Genomic DNA, 24,713 nt, shown 5'->3' on the forward strand with positions numbered 1-24,713 from the left:
ATATTCGTTCATTTACATTTTGCACAGACTACCTTAAATCCGATAAGCCAGTAACCCTGCTTCGTAGTACAGCCTCCCGATTTTAGTTTATTCAAAATAAAAACAATAATAAAAAAATAATTACTTTTTTATTTTATGTAGACATTCACATGAATTACTTTCTGCAGTTATTTTGCCTTGTGTCTTTATTCTTAACATGTTGTTAATATTCATTATATATTGTAATTAATTTCTGGCACAATACTTAATGAGATTATATGCACATACTGGACATAATGCTTATAAGTTTTAAATAATATACAAATTTTACATTAAAAAAACATTATAAATAATTTGTTTTAAAGATGCACTTGTGTTTGGGGTTCAGACATTTCCTTGATTTTGCAATATTTTGCACATTTCAAATATTTCCATTCAGCCTTAAGTGCCATGGATAAAAGCGCCATTAGGGTTCGAGAGTCGCTACTAATGGAATTCCTACTAATGTATTGATTAGAAAGTAATGCCGGCTTCTCTGGCTGTTCTATGAACAGTGTAAGGCCTTCAGCTTGAAACAGAAGGGGAGAGGGCTTCCTGTGGCTTCCTTCCACACCATCTACAAGACAAACTACAGCCAGAAGCAGACACAGTGCAGCCAGTGGTCTGGTTTATTCCCAAGTCTCAACAGGTACCCACAGGGGCTGAGATTTAAAAGCACAGTGAAAGAAAAACACAGCTTCCCCAGGAACGAGGGACAAACAGCGCTCAAGGCAGGAGCAGGAGAGGCTCACTGTGGTCGACTAGGTCCTGCTTGACGTGTGGAAGAAGGGCTCGGCTTCGGCCGGGTTCCAATCGGCGCCGCCCTGCCTGTACTCTGAGGTACTGCGCCTCTGCACGGACACCACCACCACCACCAGCATCCAGAAGAAGAAGTTGACCCAAACGGATTTCTGTGGGAGACGGAGGTGAGAGCGGGAATGAGGGCTTGATGGTGCTGGGTGAAAGGATGGAGAGATGGAGGATGAGGAAGATATAAACGGATCTACTGGTGCAATATGGTAGTAATGTTCACTGGGGTGAATTTGGGATGTGGATTTGTGTGATCGCTGACCACAGCCATCAGCTGGGCAGTGACGCGTTGGCAGGACTGACCTCGGCGCTCTCGAAGCCCTGGTAGAACTGCTGCCCATTCACAGGGCTGGTCCATGTCTTATTCTGTGCTACTTCGCAACTGGAAAACAAAGTGTGATGATGGGTTGGTCACATGGTGTCATTCTCAGTACACTAGGGCTGCCGTAAGAGGCTTGGACGGTTGTCAGAGGGCTGAGATCAATTTCGTAAGTCTCAGTGCTCCTGTTTCTGGTATTTCCAGCAGAATGAATATTAAGAAAGAATAAATAGTGAAAGAGAGGATGAAAAATAGATAAATAGGCAAAATATATTAAAATCGACTACGATGAAAATCGGCTTCAATGAGAGTGATGTGGTATAGTGTGGTGAGCTCCGACATGCATGGGTAAGGACCTAATGTCCTGCGGTCGCTCACCTCACCTGTTCACTGCCGGGACGCTGTGCAGGAGAGACTGGCACAGGTGGTCCCTCCCGATCCTCAAGATGCAGCCGGACAGCAGCAGGAAGAAGGAGACGACGCCGCAGGAACCGAGGGACACGCTCATCCAGACGCTGCCCCTAGTGGCCATGAGCGACAAGCGCAGGGAGGTTAAGGCCCATTTACAGAGGGCATCAAATAGTAACGCTGACAGCATTATAAATTAGCAGGCACTTCGATCCAAAGTGACATATATTTGAGAGAGCAGGGTCAGCCAGCCCCTGGAGATATTGTAGGTTAAGGGCCTTGCTCAGGGGGCCAATGGTGACATCACTCTGACGACCCTGGGATTTGAACTGACAACCTTCCGATCACGTCCTCACTCGCCCAGCCACACACTGTCTCATGCATCCCATAACACCCTATTAACACCCTGTATACTATTTACATAATTCCTATTTGTTTTGATTGGTCGATCTGTGCATTTTGTCACATCTTACCCATCAATGTGTCAGAATTTCAATGTCTAACAAACTACAGTTTTTGGGGTTAAAGCAGGAGTGCCAGGCTCAAACTCCGCTCTCCATTGTATCATTCTCCTCCAGCCCCCCGTTATGCAAGGATTCCAACACTAACCGCTTGAACTCTCCGTCGACACAGCTGCTGTAGATCCAGTAGAGGATGAGGGACAGGCAGTAGACTGACACGCAGATGGAGATGGCCGAGACGAAGTAGCAAAGGGAGGGGGAGCTGGCGCTTTCGATGCCGATGGACTGCGTTGACTTGTTGTAGTAGACGCTGCCGTAGAGGACGCACTGCCCGGCGAACTGACCCTGCAAAACAGCGCGCTCGGAATGTTATTACTACACCCGGCCACTAGGGGTTGCCACGGGGCCGCGGAACGCTGCGGGTTTTGCTAAGGGACTGATGATTGTCCAAAAATAAACTGCATATTTTCAGTTTTTTTTACAATCCCGCACATTTGAGCGTCGAACATCAAAAGACTGGGAATCACCGCTCTCCACCAGGTCCGGCGCAAAGGTGTGGTTAGGACGGATTTAGCCCACCCCGAGATTACCTCAAGCCCCGCCCCTCGCCACTGCACCTTGCCTGTCACGTGGCAAGTTTCCTAAAATAAATAAATTCGTAAATATTGTATTCACTGTAAACATAAATTACTAAAAAGCCAAATTAATTCCATGTTGATATTAAAAGTAGCTAGTTTAATACTGAACCGTGAACGAAACAATCAAAATACTTCACTGCTAAAAACGTTAATTTGGAAATGAGCGGCAATAGAAAACTATTTAAACGTGATATACAGATTTAACTTCAGTCAGCGACGTAGATTTAGGGATTATTATTAATAACAGTCTTATTATTATTAGCAGCCGTTGACTTTGTATTATATGCATGTGGTCTTGTGCAAACTAAAATACGATGTACTACATAGAAACAAACTTCACGTTGGTTGTGCTGCCCATGGTTTGCCACTTATAAATGGTAATAATTCATTAATGAGAAGAAAACTGTGATATAACTTGTGTATAATTGTCTAGTAATGATTTACAACGTGTTATAACCTAATTAATAACCTGCTTATAAACCATTTATAATCCCTTTATAAGGGTAGTCTTAATGTAAAGTGGCACCATTAAAACTAATGTTAACCCCCCCCCCCACGTACAATGCATAGGCCGTGTCCCCACTCTTCAAACATAACATAATGCATTCTTTTATCTCGGATTACAATCGCATCCAGAGCATCGCATGCTCTGTGCCTCATCAACTTTGATAATCATCGCTAGATGTGTGTTGGCTTTTCAATGCTTCACTAACTATGATAACATTTTACAATAATAATAATCTGTTCCAGCACAGCCAGCCTGTTCTGGATAATCGTTTTGGCAGAGGGAAATTCATCCTAATCTCGCTCTCGTGGCGATGATGTTAGCATAATGTGTATTACTGCTTTTGCTGTGACGACGGCTCTAAGTTAAATGCATCTCTGCAATGACAGTCACGCCGCTCTGTCTTCTGTGTGCGGCTCATCTGACTCTAATAAACTGCCTGACTTAACTGGAAGCTACGAGCCAGGCGGTCACGTGGCACAGCGCAAATAATGCGCTCTACTGTGGAGAAACTTAAAAACTTCAAGGGGTCTAGGTTTGTCGCTTTATATATTGATTTAAATGTCTGATATTTCACTGGAAGAGAACGCGCACCCCATCCTGTCAGTACATTGAAAGTCACAAGACCATTAATATAACTATTTTAAAAGCAGGCCTTTGTGACTTTTATATACGTCTTGCCTTTTCAATTTCACGTAAAGCCTTGATTTACACTATTATCGTAGCTGGACAAAGTTACAGGTAACGCAAAATACTTAAGATCTTAGTCTTTTTCAATCATTACTATAATTTATGTATCTCCAGTATATTACAGTGACTTTATCGAGGTGCCATGTAACAAAAAGAAGCGTGCTGTTTAAAACGCACGTGCAACATAACCGACTGCACGCGTTTTTTCTTCGTCTGCTTTACCTGAGTCATCGTGAGGGATGCAGCAGAGATAATTCCGCAGATAAAGCAGCCGGAGTAAAGCACGATTTCCAGGGCCAGCAGCCACGGCAGCGCCATCTCCAGCATCGCTCCGCTACGTCCTTTCGGGCGTCTGACCTCCGCACGGCTCGCGCCTTACGTGTGTATAGTTTGGCCCCCTGAAACGGTCTTAAGTATCGCAGGCTTGGGCTTTGCGTGACAATGTCGCCATTCAGCAGCGCCGATGCAGCGCAGTTTTATTGAATGAGTATTGTTAGGGGAACGCATTGCAAACGGAGGGGATTAAGCGGTGTATGGCATAATTGCTGCAGAAATATATTCGGTTGCCTATATATATAACTGCCTTTGTAAATTATGCCATAATCGACTGTACAAGACATATATTAAAGATAATTCCAGCATGGTTTAATGTACTATAAAATGAGTTTTCTGCATCCTTATTACAAAAATCCACTTTGCATTGCTTTGTCAGAAGTTGTCAGTAATACAGCTTGTTACAGCGATTTGCGTGTTTTGGAGCACATGTTAATCTGTATAGGAAATGTGTTTGTTGTAATTTTAAGGGAGCAGGAACAGAAGTATGGTAGCTTCGGCCTGTGTGGGTGTGCAGTTTGCATTGCTGTGCCTGTGATCAGAAGGTTGTAGGTTCAAATCCCAGAGCCGGCAGAGTGATGTCACCAGTGGGGCCTTGAGCACGACCTTTAACCCCAGTTGCTCCTAGGACTGGCTGAACATGCTTTCTCAAAACGGTGTGTTACTTTGGATGAAAGCATCTGCTAAAATAAATAAAACATAAGTGTCATTATCTTAGATTACATACAAGCTTGTGATCTGTCTAGCTACCTGTTGAATGACTGATATTTCAGCTTTAATACTGTTATGGTTTTATTTTCATAAATTATTACTTTAACTTTTTTATCACTATATAAACACCCTAAAACAGAAGTCAGTTATTCAAATTATGGCTGGAATAAACATTAAGATGGATGGTCCTGGCTTGTACTGGACTGTTGGTCTGAGCAGTTTTCTCACCAGAAAGCAGGCAATCGTGTGACTAATCTGCTCTGTAATTTGTCAGAAGGCCAGCTTATGGCGTTGCACAATTTTGCGTACATTCTGCCATTGTTTAAGCGGATGGTCTCACACTGTGCCGATGTTATCAAACTAGAGTTATCCTGGATTTTGTGGGGTCTGGCTTGGGTCTGGCTATGCATCAGCCTTGAGGTTCTTGGCTTAATTGCTACAGCACATGAATTACTGTGACACCTGGAACTTGTTTGCCTTGCTTGTAAACACAAAACAGCACAATATGCAGACCTAACTATAATTAAAATACAAGCCTGGTTTTAATACCACAAGATCAAGTGATGTGGACAATATGAAAACTAAGACTTTAGCTAAATGAACACTATTTTCTGTCCTTCCACTTTAGTAATGATCAGAAACTAGTATTGAAGTGGGAGAAGCATATTCTCCATTTAATTACTCCTACCTATCTGACATTGACGTCAGAGCGTGTTTTAGGGGCATAATTTCTCATTTTTATGTGGCAATTTATGCCTGCAATGTGGACACGGAATGCGGTATGATTCCATAATGTAATGATGTATTTCTCATAAGAACACAGGCATCGGTAAGTAATGGAGGGCAACTCATCAGAATTCCGGTTGTTGACGGCACACCCCTAAATGAGCTTCCTCTTTTCGGTAATGCACTAGAATCAATCTCCGCAGGATTACTTCTCATTTTCATCCCGTCCTCATCACGGTTACAGCCAAATTATGTCTAATAACGATAATAACGAAAATGGATGGCACGATGGCGCATGATGGCTCACAACTAGAGTGCTGAGCATATGAAGAATCCTAGCCTGTTTCGTCTGTGTGTGTGTGGTGGATTCGGATTTTCTCTATAGCAAATCGATTTAACTGCATGTTTTGAAACTGCAGTAGGCAATCCGCATATGGCAGGGGGAGAACGTGCAAATTCAATACACACGGCAGATGTAGGAGGCGTGACGCTGCGTGCTACCATTAGCATTAGCAATGACTATAATACTTCGAGATAAATTATACCGCTTGACTATTTTATTCATACAATTGTATGGGTAAGAAAGAATCGTAATTTCCCTTCAGAGCTGTTACCAAACCACCACCTTAAGGTTATGTAAAGTCAATCATACACTCTAAGTAAGTAATTCTTTGTGGATTAATTCTTGATGTAGCTAGTCAAATCTGTAACCACTCGAGATTTTTATTCATTTATGTGTTTGTTTTCTTATTTATCTATTTTTGTTTGTTTGTTTTCCTATTCATCCGTCTATTTTTATTTGTTTGCTTGTTTGTTTGTTTGGGGGGCGCGGGTTATATTAAAATGAACAACCCGGGGGCCTATCCAATCTCAGAGGGAGGAGCCACCACAAAATGTAAAAAAGAAGAAAAAAACAATTAAATCTACCAAGGGACCCCCCCCCCCCCGGTTCGGAAAAATCTACCAAGGGGGAACCTATCTTTCATAATGTATGTTCTCTGTCCGTGATCTTCTCTGTGATTTTCGTTTATTTCCCTTCCTTTGCTCTGTGGTTCCGAGTCTCGGTGCAATTAACAGAAATCAATCCACTTTTAAAACACCATTAAGCATGCAGTAACCCTGGACTGAAACACTTAAGTGTCATTAAACGTGCTCAACACTGGATACCAAAAGCACTGCTGTAAAATAACCGGTACCTAGCCAGTTTCAGCTGTCCTCAGTGTGAGGTCCAAAGCGCCAAGTAACCAGCATCAACAACAGGTTTTAAAAAACATTTTGCAATTAGGTTTTTTTTTTCTTAGCGTGAACCATGTACCATAAATATTGGGACTGATGCAGTGCTATTCAGGAATAGTGAAAAATAGAAGAGCAGACGAAGCAGTCTTTAACTGCCAATGCGCATGCTCGATCCCTTCATGAGTCCCCGGCTCTGTGCTGCTCTGAAAGGGACCTTTCAGCACCGAGAAATGTCGGACATTTTAATTTACCCGCTGGCACCGGAGCAGTCATTCAGCGCTCAATTGGGTCAGGAATGTAGGCTAGCATTCACTCTGACTGACGCTATTCTTCCCATAGTCTGCACGTAGGAATGAGATTTTTTTTCTCAGATTTATAGAAATATGAACGTATCTCAGGCTTTTGTGGACTGTTTTTAGAAATCCCGATCAATTGTCGTTAGTGTTATTTAATTTTTCGCTTTTCAGTTCATCGAAGTTTCTCGCTTAAATATGGACAAAATAAACACCCAGCAACAATTTATTTGGTAGTTTTGCACAGTGTCAAAAAGTTGCTGAATTATATCGCTGAATACGCGTTTTAGTTTCCAGCCATACCTTGAATCAGTCATGCATACATTCAGTAGAAGTGTCTTTTCTCTCCTTCCCCTAAATTTTGCTGCTCTGTGCACTATATATCTGCGAACGGTGCCCTGAATTATATCTTGAGTGGTTTGCACGGATTAGGTGCTGCTGAAAGTATTTTAAAGAACTGGCGAAGAATGTCCAAAGTGGACTGCAAACTGATCTCGCTACAAAAATGCGTCCTGCGTCTCTCCACCCTGGGATGCTCATAATTCAGACCATCATCTTACTCAACACTGCCAATTTGGTATGTGATTGATATCTGCCAAGTGCTTGGTGACAATGAAACTTAACTGTAAAATTGAGCCGCAATAAATCTAATTAAATTTGACTTCATTGAAAAGAACTGGTAATGATCAGGGATTGCAGGCAACCTTTAGAGTACAATAGGGGATTTTAATCAAGAGTTCCACTAATCTGCTCTGCATAATAATATGCTGCCGACAATCAATCAACTTCCAGCCCAAATTGCATCACATTCACACGGAAACAATGATATGTGATTGATTTCAGCTCAGGGTGAGAAATACAAAACACGCAAAGCTTAACAGCAAACAGTGACCAAAGGCCAGGTCCAAATTCTATTTTGTATTTGAACTGAAGCGGGCAATTCAGATGTCCACAATATGATAGCCAAATTTGAAATCGTCCAACAAAGGTCATTTACACTGTCTCCGACACCGGATCCCAGCCTATAGGTGAAATTTTAATTGTTGTAATCTTTGATGATTTCATATCAAAATCTAGCTGATGCAAGCATGTAAGAACATAAGGAGTATTACAAATGGGAGGAGGCCGTTGGATCCTGAATAGTTGTGAGTCCATCCGCCGTTAGCCTGAATTATGGATGTGCCACGATTTCAAAAGTAGGAAGTTTGATTAAAAGTCTCGCCAATCCTTTGTAAAAATAATAAGAATAATAAAAAAATATTTTCTCTGTTTTGATATTAACCAATCATAGAGCTTGGCGCTTTTGGGGCTCCTTATAAAACGTTTACAGAATTGCAGTGACAGTGTCGTCAGTAAGAAATATATATGTTTTCACCACAAGAGGGTGCTGTGAGTTATATTTTAATGAGCCCTTTGAAAATAAGGGCCACGTGAACTTGTAGCAAAAAGCCTTTCGCCGCCGGGAAAATCGACATTTTTGTGTTTACCAGAACAAAGATAATAATCTTACAATAATATGTTGTCCGAATTATTGACAAAGCAAATACATTCTTTGCAACTCCAAAGCTTTAGTAGTCATATGCATTCATCAAAACAATTATATTTTGTCATTTCTCTAACAAAACAGAAAACAATGTGTGATCTGAAAATGGCTTACTTAAAAGCCACAGCCCCTGACAGAAAAGTAGCCGCTGTTGGATTGTGGTACACAAGATCTTTTTTTAAGGCACCCTGAAACTCAGCCAACCTCAGGGTTACATAATGTAGCTCCACCTGATGTCAGAGATATAGGTCACATTTAATTTAAGACCGGAATCGCCTTGCATTTCTCAAAATGCTGATTATGAGAATAGGCCACCCATCCACCTTCAAACCAGGCTGAGCAGGATAGAGGACAGAAGGCACATGGCATAAGTGTGCTGAACACCCTAAACAGGCTGCCTGTACGTTATAAAGCACATAACTGATTTCAGTTCAGCAGGGAATTGGGAGGGAGCAGAAATGCACACTGTCTGGCAGAGAGCTGGAAGGGAGCAAAAATGTGGACAGTCAGACAGGGGAGCTGGGAGGGAGCAAAAATGTGGACTGTCTGGCAGAGAGCTGGGAGGGAGCAAAAATGTGGACAGTGAGACAGGGGAGCTGGGAGGGAGCAAAAATGTGGACTGTCTGACAGGGAGCTGGGAGGGAGCAAAAATGTGGACTGTCTGGCAGGGGAGCTGGGAGGGAGCAAAAATGTGGACTGTCTGGCAGGGAGCTGGGAGGGAGCAAAAATGTGGACAGTCAGACAGGGGTGCTGGGAGGGAGCAAAAATGTGGACTGTCTGGCAGGGAGCTGGGAGGGAGCAAAAATGTGGACTAGCTGGGGGTCCCAGAGAACCAGGGTGGGAAACGCTGATCTATGCTATAAGTATGTGGACACCCATATTAATTACAGGAAATGTCTAATTAAGCTACACACATCCCTGACACAAGTGTTTAATTAAGCACACAGTCACAAAAACTCCTGCAACAAATATTACTGGCAGAATGGGTGGCTGTACAGGAGAGATTAGTGACTTTCCACTTGGCACCATCATCTGACACCATCTATACAACAAGTCAGTTCTCCACACTTCTGTCCTGCTAGAGCTGTCCTGGTCAACTGCAAGTGAAGCGGTCGTTAAGGTCAGAAGGTCTGGGAGCAATTCAGCCGCGAAGTGGTCGGTCACACAAGCTCAGAGAAAGGGACCTGATCAGCCAACATGAATGGCAGCAAATCCCACCAGAGAGGTTCCAGCATCTTATGGAAATCCTTCCCAGAAACGCAAAGGCTGTTATGGCAACAATGGGCCGAATAACTTCATATTAAAACCCTTGGATTTCGATTGAGATGTTGGAGAAGCTGGTGTCCATATTGTGCATATGAATAAATTAATATACTTATGACTCATGCAAAGTGCATTATAATCCTATTTAAAAATGACTCATCAGAATGTATATCTTGCAGAATAAACCTAACAAACCTAATTATTAAAAAAATGATAATAAACTCAAATGACCGGCAGATTTTACTTTTTAAATTCTGCTCTGCAGCTTTTGACCTAAAACAATGAAGCATAATTAAACAAATAATAGGATCCAAAGAAACCAACTTAGTTTCCCAATAACAATGGTCCATCTCCTACCAGAAGAATATATCGTTCTTTTTCCTCATGCTGGTAAGCAAAAAAAAAAAAAAAAAAACGCTAACAGTTTGACTTCTTCATTAGGAAGTGGGACTCTCTCGTTTCAGTTTAAAAACAGCCTGCAACATGTTCCGCCCATGTACTTATCCGGGGATGGAGGGAAGGAGAGAGGAGGAGGATAGAAAAGCGTAATTTTCCTTGTTTGAGCGATGACCATTAAAATAATGGCTGAACTGTTTTTACTGTACTATTTAAAGGTCCCATGTATTTTTAAAAACAAATTTTCCTTCCAGTCTTTTTTTTCCTTGAGAGCATCCTGATGTTCAGAATTCAGCCTAGGCTATGTTTATGCTTAATATCGTATGAATAAGCAGTACATTTGTATCGAAATTTAAAGATTTGGTGTGTGAAATGTGATGTGCTTGACTTGCATGGTTAAAAAAAAATAAACAAACTTGCAGCGCAACGACTGAACTGCAATGCTGAAAAATTACATCAGCTCGCGCGTCTGAAGACCCCTGGTCCACGTGAGAGCACAATGTGCTCCGATGTGTTTACATGAAATTCGATACTCTGATTCCAAGAACTGGAGCGATCAAGGCAAACTGGAGATGTGTTTTTGCGCGAGTATAAGGCTTTGCATCGTTTTTGTACAGTTACTTCAGCCCTCAGAGGCGTACGGCTCATGTTACAAGTATCCCTGCACGCTGCCAGGACACCGTGTGATATATTCCTAGTTGTTTTACGTTCGGTGTTCTGAAATTCAGGATTTTATGTGCGCCCTGGCTCTGTCCTGTTCTGAAAAACAGTTGTATATCACATACAGAGCGGATGTTTTTCTTTCATGTCGCAACAGGAAATTTGCCTTAATAGATAGCATAAATGTTTATGTGGTATCATATTATGGGATATCATAAACTGCTCCTGTTTGTGGCTCAGAGGTTGTGATTTTGCCAGATACCCTCAATGCTGAACTGGTCCGTATCTCGGTATGGTTACAGAACTCTGCATGAATAGGTGGTTTTATAAAGATAAATGCACAATGACCTATGCAAATATGTAGCATATGTGTTTGGGACAGTCAAGATCAGGGATACACACACACACACACACAAACACATACACACACACATATACACCCCACCACCACCTAATCAGTTATAAACAAAGTCCAAAAAAGTATCCACGTCAAGAATTGTGGATTTGTGGCTAATCTACAAATATAACCTTTGTTGTACACAAACGAATATCTGACACAGCAGAAACTTTCTAACACATAAAATGCACAACATTTCAACCGCCCTGTGACTCTGATCAGGATAAATGGTTTGAAGATGGATAGTTGGATGGTTGGAACATTTTCAACACTGCCAGAAGATGCAAAGTCCTTATATTGGACACAAAATTGCAATGTCTTAGTCTTTTGCCGTAAAAGTGCATCTAATTAAGCAGTAAAATTGAAAGTTCTTTTCAGTCGTTAAAGAGTGGACAATTAACAAAAAGACAGGAGTGCACGGCCACACGGTCAAAAGAGAAAAGGTAAAAGAAAAATTGCTATGGGTAACAAAACCAAAATAACTTGCTATCCCAATTTAGGTCAAAGGTTATGAGTGTGTGTTTGTGCCGGTGTGATTCAACGTTTGGGCTTCAGCTCAATGTGATCTTTTTAAAACAACGTGGACAGAGCTCCCTTTTCATCATCTTACTAAATAATACCTTTGCAATTGTACAAAAAAAGTAGTTTTGTCCAAGACAGCTGTGTGTGTAGCATTGGCGTGTTTGCTCCTTTCGTCACGAGACTGAAATTTACAGTGTCCATGGGTTTCATTGTTTAAAAACGTTTAATACAAGAAGAAAAAGAACCATAAAGTACTTTTCCTCAACTATGTTGTCTTAAATGTATACATCTTTCAATAAGCAAACATACGAATATAAAGAACACAGCTTGTTTATGTAACGGAACACCAGCTCATGAATTAAGGAACGCTATAGATGGGACGCGTAGGCGTGCATCCTAGTTAAGGTGGACCGGTGGAAGACTTTCTATGCGAATCCGTGTACACATCGTTTTTATTTTCTCAGTACGACCTACGACAAACGCAATGAAAAATCGCAGTGAAAACGGTGCCTGTTTGTGAAAGTGCGACAACCTCGGTGCGTTAATTCCTGAAACATAACCTCGCTTACCCACATTTCCACCTTAAGCAGGGGCGGTCCAGGCACTGTTAGAGACGCCGGTTATAAGCGACCATGATCCCAGAACCCCCAAGATTTCTCTGGGTATCAGAGGTATCACTCTTCTTGCTGGGTATCGGTTCCCGTTTTACAGGTATTTTTTAAATTAAATATATAGTTATAACCGCATGTTTAGAAACGTAACGGTCGTTTGCTTGCTTTGATTTATGTGGTCATTTTTATTATTTGTAACTAGCTTGTTATAATGCACGCTTTCCCCCATGTATTTCGTTTGCGTTAGATTACTGAAATATGTTGCCGACGGAAATGGGTTTGTTATCCGGTAATTTAGTTGGTTTATGGAACTAGATGTCTATCAATACCCGAAAACTGGATTCATCCAGTTTTTTCGCATCTGTAATCCTCGAAGGTTTCATTAGGTTGGGTCATTATCTAACCGGTTTTTTTAAACAACAAGGCCACGATTGCGCTTCTGTTGCTGCTTTGTGAAAATAGTCACTCTGATGATTTGACCTTTTCTCCACAAACAGAAGCAAACATTGGGCCCCTACGTCGGTTAAATATAATCAGCAATGTCGTCACGTGAGCCGAACTGGGGATGAAAATGAATTGTGTTTAAACGGATTTTGCTTTCATTTTATCTGGGGTGTAGTTTTTTTTTTTTTTAGTTTTTGAGCGTGCTGCCCCTGTTAACACATCAGAACGGCGTGCACGTGGAGAGACAGGCGGTCATGGGACTGTGACGATGCAATGATGTCACACTGTGACTGCATCTCGTCGCTCCGCGCGCCGCACCGAAAAGGATCGCAAACTGCTAGTTTTGCTTCTTAAAATCTTTTGTTCTATGCAATCCTATTTTTTTCCATCCCAGGTTTAATACGTTAAATTAACGTCAGAATCGTCACCATGAGCAAGGACACCGAAATGGACATGAAGGACGTGGCGCTGAACGACGTCGACCCGGAGAAGCAGCCGATGACGGACGGAGCGGCGGCGAACGACATCGCCGCCTCCCCGACCGGCACCGAGAAGAACGGCTGCGTTAAGGTGAAGATCCCGGAGGAGAACGACGCCAAATTCACCGGTCTTTCCAAAGAGGAGCTCCTTAAAGTCGCCGGAACTCCAGGGTAAGAACGGTGTTCTGACGAGTTGAGCTACTTTGTCGAGTTAGGCTACCGCAGTACTAATCGATAGCCCTAACCATAACCCCCAAACCACCCCTAAAACCCTTACCCTAACCCCCAAAAAAACCCTAAAACCCTAATCCCAAGACGATGGAACTGCACATGCGCAGAAAGGCTCGATAGCACGTCTCGATAGGTAGCATTGATCGATAGAACAACGGCTTTACCGTTCATTTACCACATGATACACTGAGTGCATTTTTTTAAATTAATATTGGCATGCTCTTTATTTCAGGTGGGTGAGGACCCGCTGGGCCCTGCTGATTCTGTTCTGGCTGGGCTGGCTCGGGATGCTAGCGGGAGCCATCGCCATCATCGTTCAGGCGCCCCGCTGTGAGCCTTTGCCGGCCCTGAACTGGTGGAATTTAGGACCTCTCTACCAGGTTGGCGACGTGGCCGCCTTCACGGAAGCCGGCAACCTGAAAGGTAAATTGCTACGTATAATAATTTGTGGACACAGAGGAATGCTGTTGCACACAGCTTTGGTTCAAACTACTACATATGTTTCTCTAACTGACATGATAAAATTAATTGAGAATCGCCCCCCCCTGCAATTCCAGTTTAAAAATGTCCCTCCATGCTTCTTAAGGACTCCTGGGAGTTTTACTTACACACAAATGCTCTGGGGGCAGAACGAAAAAATGATTGCGTGACTTTGCCCCCACCTCAGTTAATTTTATTGCCAAGATTTCAAGATCACATGGTATAACGGTATTACTGTGATTCTGCCTAAGCCTACGCCAGTTCTGCCCCAGTCCGGTTTTCGAGGCAGAAGCCGTAATGGGGTCAGGTTTCCTGGTTACCCACCTCGGCCTGCATACAGGATTAATCCAGCTGATTTGGCCTCATGCTTTCTCAGCAGGAGTTTTTTTGTTGTATAATTCTGCTTATCTGGCAAGATCCCACTCTTCCTGTCTAATGTGCGTAAATGGACTCTGTGTGCATTTTCCCTTTCACACAGCGACTGTGTGACCCAATGTTCAGAGTCCTTATCGTGCAAACAGAAAAATGATGGATTTTAGTAAATAACAGCGTTTGTGCGCCATTCGAGGTACGCGACTTTGGAAATGAAATGTTGTGATTCTCTGCTGCACCACAGGTGTAGAGGAGAAGATGGATGCCCTGAATAAGCTGAAGGTAAAGGGGCTGGTTTTGGGACCGATCCACGTGGCCGACGTGGACAAGCCCTCGACTCTCGAGTTTGGTGAGATCGTTGCTGAGGTCGGGACCCTGGACCAGTTCAAGAGCCTGATCCAAACTGCGCACAAAAAAGGTAAGTCGGATTTGGCTCTTCCCTTGGTCTGCCTGTTGTGATGCTCTGTTCCTCTGTTTAGGCTTCCACCCCTGTGCAGTTTCACGGGCTGTGTAGTTCTTACTCCTTTTCATTGTTTTCTTTACCTTGTTGAGGCCCATAGGCGGCTCCTGGGAGTGTCCCTTGCGCAAAATTGTTCTGAGGGCAGAATGAAAAATGATTGGTTCAGAGACAACCAATCAAATTGAATCGGAGGTGGGTCCAAGCAACTAGAATAGGCGGGGCCAAGACATCTGATTGGTTCCGCCAATCAGATGTCTTGGTTCCGCCTCCTCTAGTTGCTTGGACCCACCTCCGATTCAATTTGATAAGTTTTCGTTCTGTCCTTAGAACGTGTTTGTGCAAGGGAAACTCCCATGAACCCGTAGGCAGCATGAAGAACTGTTTTTAAATTGGCATTGCAGGGGATTAGTGTTCATAATTTATTATTATTATTTATTGACAACAGCAACAAAACAGCAGCAATAGTAATAATGATGATTTTATTTGTGACACATTTCTCACACTCGGTGCACCTTTACGAACGTTACACTGGAAAGAGAGATTTCTGTGTAATAAGCAGAATTGTACAAAAAAAAACCTGATCACATGATGCCAAATCAGATTAATGTTGGTAAAGCTGCATAAGATGGATGGTAAAACTAAAAACCAATCAAGCAGGCATTAATACAAAATATGTAAAGTAATGAATGAGGTTAGAGGCAATGGGGGGAGGAAAGTGTGGCTGGCAAAGTTTTGCATCTTGAGACGCTTGGTTACCTCTGAACCTGCCTGTAAAACTCAGCAAGCCTGTAATTACCAGCTAACCGTCAGCCGGTCTGCCCACGTCCCTCTAGGCATCTCGGTCGTCCTTGACCTGACCCCTAACTACCTCGGCAGTGAGCCGTGGTTCGCCCACGTGTCCGTCACCAACGTGGCTGAGAAGCTCAAGGTGAGAATCCGTAGCTGCCGCCTCGTGGCGGAGACCGATTCTGTGCCGCGCGTCTCCTGAAGTTTGGGCAAATGCCATTCATTTGGTGACTGGAGCAGCTTCCGAAGACTCGCCAACCAAATTGGCACTTGTGCTTCTCAGTAGTCGATGTATAATGGTGCAGAGCCAAGGTTGCAGTGGAATAATTGGACATTGTTAAACCCAGAGACCTGACAATTCTGACCAGGTTTAAATGTTATTTAGTAACATTGTGTCCAGTTGTCGTTCCGTTAATACCTAGAATAGCACCCCCTGTCTGCTCTCTCCCCACCCTCAGTCTGCCCTGGTGTTCTGGCTTGACCAAGGCGTAGATGGGATTAAGCTGTCGGGAGTCGACCGTGTGTCCAGTCTGGTTCCGAGCCTTTGGACGGACATTCGGACTATCGTGCAGATGGGTGAGAAGAGGTGAGGCAGAACTCTTTCCTGTGCTATGCTTGTAAATAGAATTTGTCTGGAACATAAATGATAAATTTAGAACTTGCGTAACACATGTATTTAAATCATGTAACTGGTTTTTAATTTCCTGCCATTGCAATAAAATGCTCAGCAGCACCCTCTAGTGGCAGTACTGATTTCCTGCATCATAATGCAACGTACTCCTGTCATCAGGCTTCTGATCGGTGTTGTGGACCGAATGGACGCCACAGAGGTCTCCAACCTCCTGAACTCTACCGAGGTCGACCTGCTCCTCTCCGGCGTCCTGCATTCCAGCTGCATTCCGAAGCTCGGCGGCGACGAGTCGTACGTGGAGTGTGCGCAGTCCATCCAGGAGCTGTACTCCGCACAGGCGCAGACACGGCTGGCCTGGAACCTGGGGAAGCGGTCGCGCGGTCACCTGGCCTCGCTGGTCGGGCCCGGCCTGGTCAAGCTCAACCAGATGCTGCTGTTTACGCTGCCTGGCACACCTGTGTTCAACTACGGGGACGAGATTGGCTTGGAGGACCAGGTGAGGAGGAAGGGTTGGGGCTAGAAGGACAGCGCTTGAGGGGGGGGGGGGAAAAATCGACTACATCAGGAATAAACTGCTTGATTCAGTTGTGAGTGACAGATGTCGCCTCCCATTTTGACAGGACACAAAGTTTCCCAGGATGCACTGGGACTCAAAGGACTCAAACGAAACTACGCAGGTAATTTCTAAATTAAACCTTACGGCTGGAAATCTGGTGTTTAATCTGCTTCCTGAGACCCTGCTCCAGATCCACTGTAGATGCATTTCCCTAAAACCAGCTGCGTAAAGTCGATCATTTTTGATAGTCTCAACATAATTTCATAACTATTGGAAGCAGGTGGCCCTGTTTAGTGTTGCGTCTTTTACTGTATTTAAAATTAAATATAACCGGACAACAGCCTTGTCTTTAACTGCTGCGCCACCTGCTGTCTCACTTCTGCCTTGCGCTGACCCTTTGTTTTCGCCTTTCGCTACAGGATGGGAGGGTTTCCAGCAGCTTATTCAAGGACCTGAGTGAGCTGCGAGGGAAGGAGCGCTCCCTGATTCACGGCGACTTCGACGTGATCCACAGCTCGAACTCCTCCCTGGCGTACCTGCGGCACTGGGACCAGAGCAGCCGCTACTTGGCTGTCTTCAACTGGGCACCGCAGGCTGTGACGCTCAAGCTAACGGGCGCTGACCTTCCCGCACAGGCCACCGTGCAGCTCAGCACGGACCCGACGCCCCCTAAGGGCAGCACCGTGCAACTAGCGGCGCTGGAACTGGGCCCCCAGCAGGCGGTGCTGTTGAGCTACCCTTATAGCTCCTAGAGAATTAGGGTGATGTGTCCGCCTCAGTGTTAAGAAAATGTTAAGTGCTGCGAAGATAGTGCTGTCATTTTAGGTATTTGTGAGCTCTGTGGGTCTCTGTGTTCTCTGGAGTCCATGCATTGGTAGTGTTTTTTTAATTACGTTCACATAAGATAATTGTAGACATTAAGATGTTACTGTTAGATGGATGTTTATGGTGCATAAAATGTGCTGAAAAGGTCAGTATTGCAAATGTTAACTCTTAACTCCTGTTTGTAGTTTTAAAATGTGAAAATATGCAGTAATTTAAAAGCTGTTAAAAGGCATGCATTCTGTTCATTTACTTCGGCTGTGTACAAATGCATTTTAATGTAAAAGGGAAAAAAGACTAGAGAAACTACTGACATTAAATAATGCCATATGCACTCCAAGTAAAGTAAGTTATTTCAATTTGAAATGACTCATTGAAGCAATTCTGTTTAATTCATCCAAAAAGTCAGTTCCAACCTTACCTGTAGGGTATAATTGGACAATTTCTTCAATATGGCATTGGTCCAGAGGCGTTTTTTTTTTTTTTTTTTTTAAACTTCTCTTCTGAGTTTAGTTTAAGCATTGAGTTAGTGAAACAGCAGTTGAAATGAGTGAATGACAATGGAAAAAAATCTCTACCTGAAATCCAGTGTTAAACCACAAAACAACCAAAATAATTGCAGCTTTATGTATACTCCCAGTATATTTATGTTAAATTTATGTTAAGTATGCCATGTATTGCAAATGCCATAGTCCAATTGGGCATTTAATTTGTAAGCCAGTACACATTATACTTTAATATAAAATATTTACTATTCTGCCCAAGGAGAAGGCACAAAATTGCTCTAGACTCAGATCCAGTTGCGATGTCAGTATTCCAGGTTTGGTCAGCTTGCTGGTTTGCATAAAAGTTTAAGCAAATAACAGGAACACATTTTTTCTGATTATACTTGTTTATGGCAAAAGAAAAACGTTTTTAAAAAGTGCACACGGAAAACAATATGCGTTATTTTCAAATTATGTGGAAGGTGATTTTTTTTGCGGAAGGATCGTCCTTACTTTATTTGCAATTGAAGCTGAACCGGGAACAATGTCAGAGTGTCTTTCTCCTCAACAAAAGCTGTCTGTCTTCTGGCTCGACGCTGCACCTACGGAGTCCTATGGTGCTGAATTGTGAAGGGAATGCGCTGACAGATGAGTTACAAAAAAAACAGGCACTAACCAAGCAGAACTTTGCGCTGGCTTTTGACAGACTGGGTTTTAATAATGCAGCAAATTCTGTTTTTACTACACGTGTCTCTGCCTGTCAGTCCCTCACAAAAGTAGCCCTTACAGAACTTAAGCAATGTTAAGCAAGCGTAACACAGATTATAAAGTAATCATGACCGTTAACATGCTAATCTAAACTTTAAATCTAAATCAGACTACTTATCAGACTCGAGGTACGTGTTATTTGTATTTTTTTTTTAAAACAAAATGTCTTGTTCAAGCTAATGGGCTTAGTTAATTGATGTTGGTTACCTGTGGGGGATCAGTATGGGTTGATTCCCAAACGTATAATTTAACATAGTGTGAAATACACTCACCTTTTTCCTATTAGATGCCCGTTGGCGTTTAGATTAGGCCTGATGCTATATTAAACATTCAGAACATCACGCCTTATATTTTATTAACGTCATGTTGCCTGACTAGTTTATCAAGGGAAACCCATTTTACTGACTACTCCGAGTGGGTCAGTTCATCTAGAGACGTAGACATGTATGTAATTTTATATCGACAAAATACGACAATGTACCAAATCATTCGCTCGCTGGCAGCTGCAAGTAGTAAATCTTACTACTGTATTCCTTTAATGTGTGAGAGCGGTCCCTCCCAAGCGGGAACTCCCTGACGCATTGCGGGTGGCCATCAACCAATCCGGTGACCCTCAGCGGGTCAGGTGACGCACGAAACAGTGCGTTCCCGCCATATATAAAGTTCCGGATTGCAATGTGAAAACATTTTAGGATTAAATAACAATCGATATCAAGCTAATATATACATTTAGTTGTTTGTTTACAAATCAAGCACACATATATAAAGCATGGAATTTTGATTGGTAGACGGAGCAGACATGTTTATTCCAACGCCCTTTCCAATAGGTTAGTCCGTCCAAGTCAAATTCGACTCGCGCTACTCGCCTGTGGCGGTTTTCCCCATTCAGTCGACAGCGCATGGATACCAGCGAAGTTGTTAGGAAGTACGGCGGCCGGCACAGGGGCCGAACAACACACGCGGCTTGATCTACGGAGTGCGAAGGAGCAGAAGTGACAGTAGTTAACGGCGTGAGGTGCGGAAGGAAGCGTAGCGCGCCCAATAGTTCACAGAGAGCTCGTCGTTTTCAAATCAGCAATAAAAAGTTAGTTACCAACCAAACATGGTAGGTATACTCGCCCCATGCCTTATATTTCCGATTATTTTATCGCTTCTGTGTTCTGCAAAGAAGTTTTTAGTTAAACAGCCGGCGGGTGTGGGTTGAGTGGATGAATAGCTGGAAGCGCCTTTGCTAGCTGGTTAGCTGCGAGCACTAGCCGCCGTTGCGTTATTTGATATTGGCCTTTGAAGCTGCTTTTCTTAGGTCTAGTATGTGTATGATTGTACCAGTGCTATAAGTGTAGTTATTAATATGGGATCTAATCCGTGTTTCATTAATTAAAATGTTTACTTTGTCGGATATCTGCGGTTTTTGAAAACATCACGGCTAGTTTGCTACATTACGTAGCTCGATAACTAGTTCCCTGACTCGTGTCGTTTTGTTCGCGGCGTGGGCAGCTAAATTTAATTCCAGGTGATCTGCGGTCCTTACCGCAGCCGTTGTGTCGAATTATTTATGGCTACCGTGGTGTTCAGCCCCCCAACTGGCGACGCCGGGATGTTGGATTCCAATGCAGTTATGGCAAAATAAGTAGCTAATTAAAATTAAGCTCGTCGCTCGCTTATTATATAATAGTGCATGTGTAGAGACCTGTTATCTCCAGGCGTGTGACTTTTCGTATTAGTCGCGGATCCATAACCGACGGTGCCTTAAATGGCTCTCATTTTCCACGCCCGCTGTTAAAGATGGCCTGCAGAGGTGTAGCGTAGCTGGCCGCCTGCGGTGTGCTTGTGTGACAGCGGCCCATTCGTGCCATTGATCGGTATCGCCTTAACCGCCGAATCGGAGGAGCCCGCAGCAGAATATATTTATATGTTGATAGTGAGTGGTGATTCTTATCTGCTGCGAAGGATGCCTTATGCCTAATTAAGAAACCTAAAATTTGCTATTTTTCTTCTGAGAACGGTGTAGGAGTCATGTTTAAGAGTTTTTTTCCATTGACATCATTTTGATTGCTTTCTAGGACACTTGCAGACTGATTTAATAATATGCCTAATGTGATGCAAGAACGCCTAATTTTAGATAAATTAACCATCATGGTGCACACTCCAGTAAAACAATTTTGTCTATTTCTAATTGGCCCTTAGCAAAGTCATGCAAAACACTTTGTGACTCCTCCAGGCCAATGTTGCATTAAATCAGTCGGTCTGCCTCTATCGTATGGCACGTGTTTCTGAGAAGCCTGTCGTGTTTGTAGTGGGAATGATCCTTTGCATGTGCTGGTTTAACAATCTGCTACCCAAGGATGTTCATTTCTTTGTGTTTTCTGTATTTTTTTCAGGCTGACCAGCTGACAGAGGAGCAGATTGCTGGTGAGTGCTTAAGCAGATTTGGGAAAAAAAATACATATGTCTTTACTGTGGGGGTGGTTCAGATCCACTCGAGCCAGACCTGTTAGTTGGAATAGTGTAGGAAGCCCATTCCTCAAGCTGTCTTGCTGTCACCCCTGGTCTTTTTAGCCTGGACACGCTTAGCTACTGCCAGCACTAGTCTGTGTTAAATGTATTATTTGAGATCAGTGCTGCTTTTGATGTCCTATGCAGATGTTTTGTTTCCAGCCAGTTGGTACTGGGACTTCTAGTTTTTGGCAGTGATATCATTCTGAGTCACTATTTAAAATGTGTTATGTATCTTTTTTAAAAATAAATGTCTGGCGTGTTTTCATGTACAGAGTTTAAGGAGGCCTTTTCGCTGTTCGACAAGGATGGGGATGGCACCATCACTACCAAAGAGCTGGGCACTGTGATGCGGTCCTTGGGGCAGAACCCCACAGAGGCTGAGCTGCAAGACATGATCAATGAGGTCGATGCAGACGGTGAGGGATGCACCAGTTCATGATATGGTGGGGGCATGGAGCCAAATGCCGGCAGTGGATTCCTGGGAAGGGGGGACAGGAATCGCCCTTTGGGTTGGATGAGCGACTGAGAGATGACGTCGTGTCTCTGACGTGCAGGAAACGGCACCATTGATTTCCCGGAGTTCCTGACCATGATGGCGAGGAAGATGAAGGACACCGATAGTGAGGAGGAGATCAGGGAGGCATTCAGGGTCTTTGACAAAGTGAGAACTTTTTAAAATTCTGTCACTAGGAAGCCTAACAATGCCAAAGCCATCAGAGCAGAATAGATCCAGAAAAGTCCATTGTGTGCTGGAATAATATGCTGGTGTAAGGGGTGACTGCACAGCTTAGGAGGAGAACCATCATGTCAAGGTTTACAGGTAGACTGCGAATGTGTAAACGGTAAATGTTTACTGAAGCTTGCTTTTGTGTATTTTCCTAGGATGGCAACGGCTACATCAGCGCCGCGGAGCTTCGTCACGTCATGACAAACCTGGGAGAGAAGCTGACGGATGAGGAGGTGGATGAAATGATTCGGGAGGCCGACATTGATGGGGACGGGCAAGTCAATTATGAAGGTCAGTGTGCCCTCTGCCCCGCTTATGGTTTATCTACAAACTGGTCTTATTACTAAGATGACATTTAATAATTCTGGCGGCAAAAATTAAATTAGGTGAGGAGCAATTATTGGGGCGTTTCTTAGGAAAGTAAAAGCTCTCCATGAAAGTCAATCATGTTTGACATTCAATTTTTGTAAGTCGCTTACGTGATGCGGATTAACATGCACTGACTTCTTTCATGCCTTTGCCGTTGCAGAGTTCGTACAAATGATGACTGCAAAATAAAACCGCAGATCGAACGCACTGGGCCAAATGGAGGACGGTACCTTCATTATCAACACTCTACAAGCACTCAGATTTTGCATTTACTATTTACTCTTTGCGTACAGTTTTATTTTTCCATGATTTATTATTTTTGATGCCTTGGTTAATCTATGAAATGACAATTATGTATGTGTATGGTAAATGCGGTGGCGAACCAAGCAAGCTTTTGTTTACTAGGAAAAACATGCATGTTCAGTTCAGGCCTTTTCTTTTCTTTTTCCTCCTTGTTAAACTGCTCTTGCATCCATGTTGTGCGACCTCTGGCTGAATAATGCCCCGCTCTGTCTCACCACTTCACGGGGGAGGGATGTGAGAGAAGGTGACGACCGGCTGAAGTACGCGGGTAATTCCCAAGCTTCCCAGCATCTTGTCAGCAGCCACCTGAATGGGTTGCTTTTCTCAGGAACGTATTTTCGTCTCATACGTGTTGCGGTGGTTTTACTTCAGCATGACATCTATCGGTAACGGCCCAGTTAAGGTTATAAAAAAAAAAAAATCAGGAAAATTTTGTCTCTGCCACATTGAGCTAATTGGCAAGGCTTTATTTCTGAATGACATGTTGACTAGACTCAGACTGAAATCGAGGTCCCCATCAGGTGAAGGGCGGTCAAGTATCAACACAGTGAGTGGAATGTCCACTGAGAGGCATTTTACAAAGAATGCCAATGGTTTATTCAAATCTAACCTCGATTACATGTTTTCAGCCCTTATTTTTAGATTATCTAGCTAAAGTAGGTACCAGTTATGTGTGGAGGGGAGGGTACTGGATATATTTCCATTTGGTCATCTGTGAGTAGATGCTAAAGCCTTAGCCAATGGACGACTCGATGCCTAGGTTTAGTAGAGAATGTATCTATTGGTAATTATTAGCATTGGATATTTCAGGCAGATGTTTTGTGCTCTGTTATTAAAAGGCTATAAATACAATAGTATGAGATGCCAAAACTGCTGGTGACTTGACTTCAGCAGCCTAACCAAGCTACTTATTATGCTCTAATTGCTTGGCTACATGCTTAAGAGGCATGTATGGATACGGATTTACAAGCTTTAGTGATTTAGCTGCAAACAAATAGACAATGTCAGCCCTTTTTTCATTATATAGCTTGCTCCTGAAAAAATTTAAACGACTCAATAATGCAAATTAAAACTTGATTAAATATGTAGCAGCAACATCTCCCTGTTCTCTTCAACTGCATCAAATAGAAGCACATACATACTCCAGTGGATCAATCTCTTTGATTTCCATAAGCTGTAGGAGCTAGTAATGAACAAATTATCCGGGTCATTTTATCACTGAATGTTGTGTGATGAGCCAAACATACCGCTCAATCCTTACATTTCTCAGTGTGCAAATATATATTTTTTTTTGTTTAAACTCTTAATCTCGCACAAGGTCTTGTGTTGTTTTGATGGGCTAGGCACTTGTTTTGGAAATGTCTCCTTCAGCTATTGTGATCTCGGTCATTGATGGGTTTTTTTTAATACTTTTTTTTTTAAGCACACCAAGATATGTACATAAGATGATCTGATTTCTAGGGGCTGTACTGAGTCACATGGCAATCTATTGCAAATTTTCAATGCTGCCTTCATTCTCTTTTGTAAACACGTTTAACTTGATTCTCAGTTTGAGATTTTGAGTTGCCAATTCCACCCCCCGCCCCCGTACTGCTCATGTTGTCTTAAGCATGGGACGTCATGCATTCCATTGCAGATCTGAAGTTAAATTCTTGCTAATAAAACTCTGCGATCAGTGTTTCTAAATGGCCTCTCCTGTCTTTCTTCAACTTGTGCGTCACGGAAGGCTGATTATGACGCAGGTCTTTGCAACGCGATATA

The 24,713-nt window shown here is 43.1% G+C and overlaps 3 protein-coding genes and 1 long non-coding RNA gene across 5 annotated transcripts; 2 read left to right on the forward strand and 2 right to left on the reverse strand.

The window, feature by feature from the left end:
• Positions 1-626: 626 nt before the first annotated feature.
• On the reverse strand, positions 627-12,636 carry tmem179bb (transmembrane protein 179Bb). Of its 2 annotated transcripts, none has more exons than XM_023803502.2 (5): positions 12,499-12,636; positions 2,165-2,361; positions 1,531-1,668; positions 1,132-1,210; positions 627-929 (listed from the first exon to the last, which is right to left on the reverse strand). In XM_023803502.2, the coding sequence occupies exons 1-5, from the start codon at positions 12,502-12,504 to the stop codon at positions 780-782; spliced, it is 570 nt and encodes a 189-aa protein (XP_023659270.1). In that variant the 5' UTR covers positions 12,505-12,636; the 3' UTR covers positions 627-779. The 2 variants fall into 2 exon arrangements, with proteins under 2 accessions (XP_023659270.1, XP_023659269.1); XM_023803501.2 differs by lacking the exon at positions 12,499-12,636 and adding an exon at positions 4,072-4,260.
• slc3a2b (solute carrier family 3 member 2b) lies at positions 12,515-18,167 on the forward strand. Its single transcript, XM_023803500.2, has 9 exons — positions 12,515-12,640; positions 13,379-13,634; positions 13,927-14,117; positions 14,791-14,964; positions 15,840-15,934; positions 16,251-16,378; positions 16,583-16,919; positions 17,044-17,100; positions 17,399-18,167. The coding sequence occupies exons 2-9, from the start codon at positions 13,414-13,416 to the stop codon at positions 17,729-17,731; spliced, it is 1,536 nt and encodes a 511-aa protein (XP_023659268.2). The 5' UTR covers positions 12,515-12,640; positions 13,379-13,413; the 3' UTR covers positions 17,732-18,167.
• Positions 15,469-19,666, reverse strand: LOC140582157 (uncharacterized). The gene is made up of 2 exons (XR_011985077.1): positions 19,327-19,666; positions 15,469-18,906 (listed from the first exon to the last, which is right to left on the reverse strand). It is a non-coding gene; the product is annotated as an uncharacterized lncRNA (long non-coding RNA).
• A 335-nt stretch (positions 19,667-20,001) lies between these two features.
• calm3b (calmodulin 3b (phosphorylase kinase, delta)) lies at positions 20,002-24,638 on the forward strand. The gene is made up of 6 exons (XM_023803503.2): positions 20,002-20,159; positions 21,436-21,466; positions 21,826-21,969; positions 22,108-22,214; positions 22,436-22,571; positions 22,810-24,638. Exons 1-6 carry the CDS (start codon positions 20,157-20,159, stop codon positions 22,836-22,838), a joined length of 450 nt encoding a protein of 149 aa, XP_023659271.1. The 5' UTR covers positions 20,002-20,156; the 3' UTR covers positions 22,839-24,638.
• The last annotated feature ends 75 nt before the right edge of the window (positions 24,639-24,713 follow it).

This window comes from Paramormyrops kingsleyae, chromosome 24 (genome assembly GCF_048594095.1).
Source record: "Paramormyrops kingsleyae isolate MSU_618 chromosome 24, PKINGS_0.4, whole genome shotgun sequence".
Taxonomy (NCBI): Eukaryota; Metazoa; Chordata; class Actinopteri; order Osteoglossiformes; family Mormyridae; genus Paramormyrops; species Paramormyrops kingsleyae.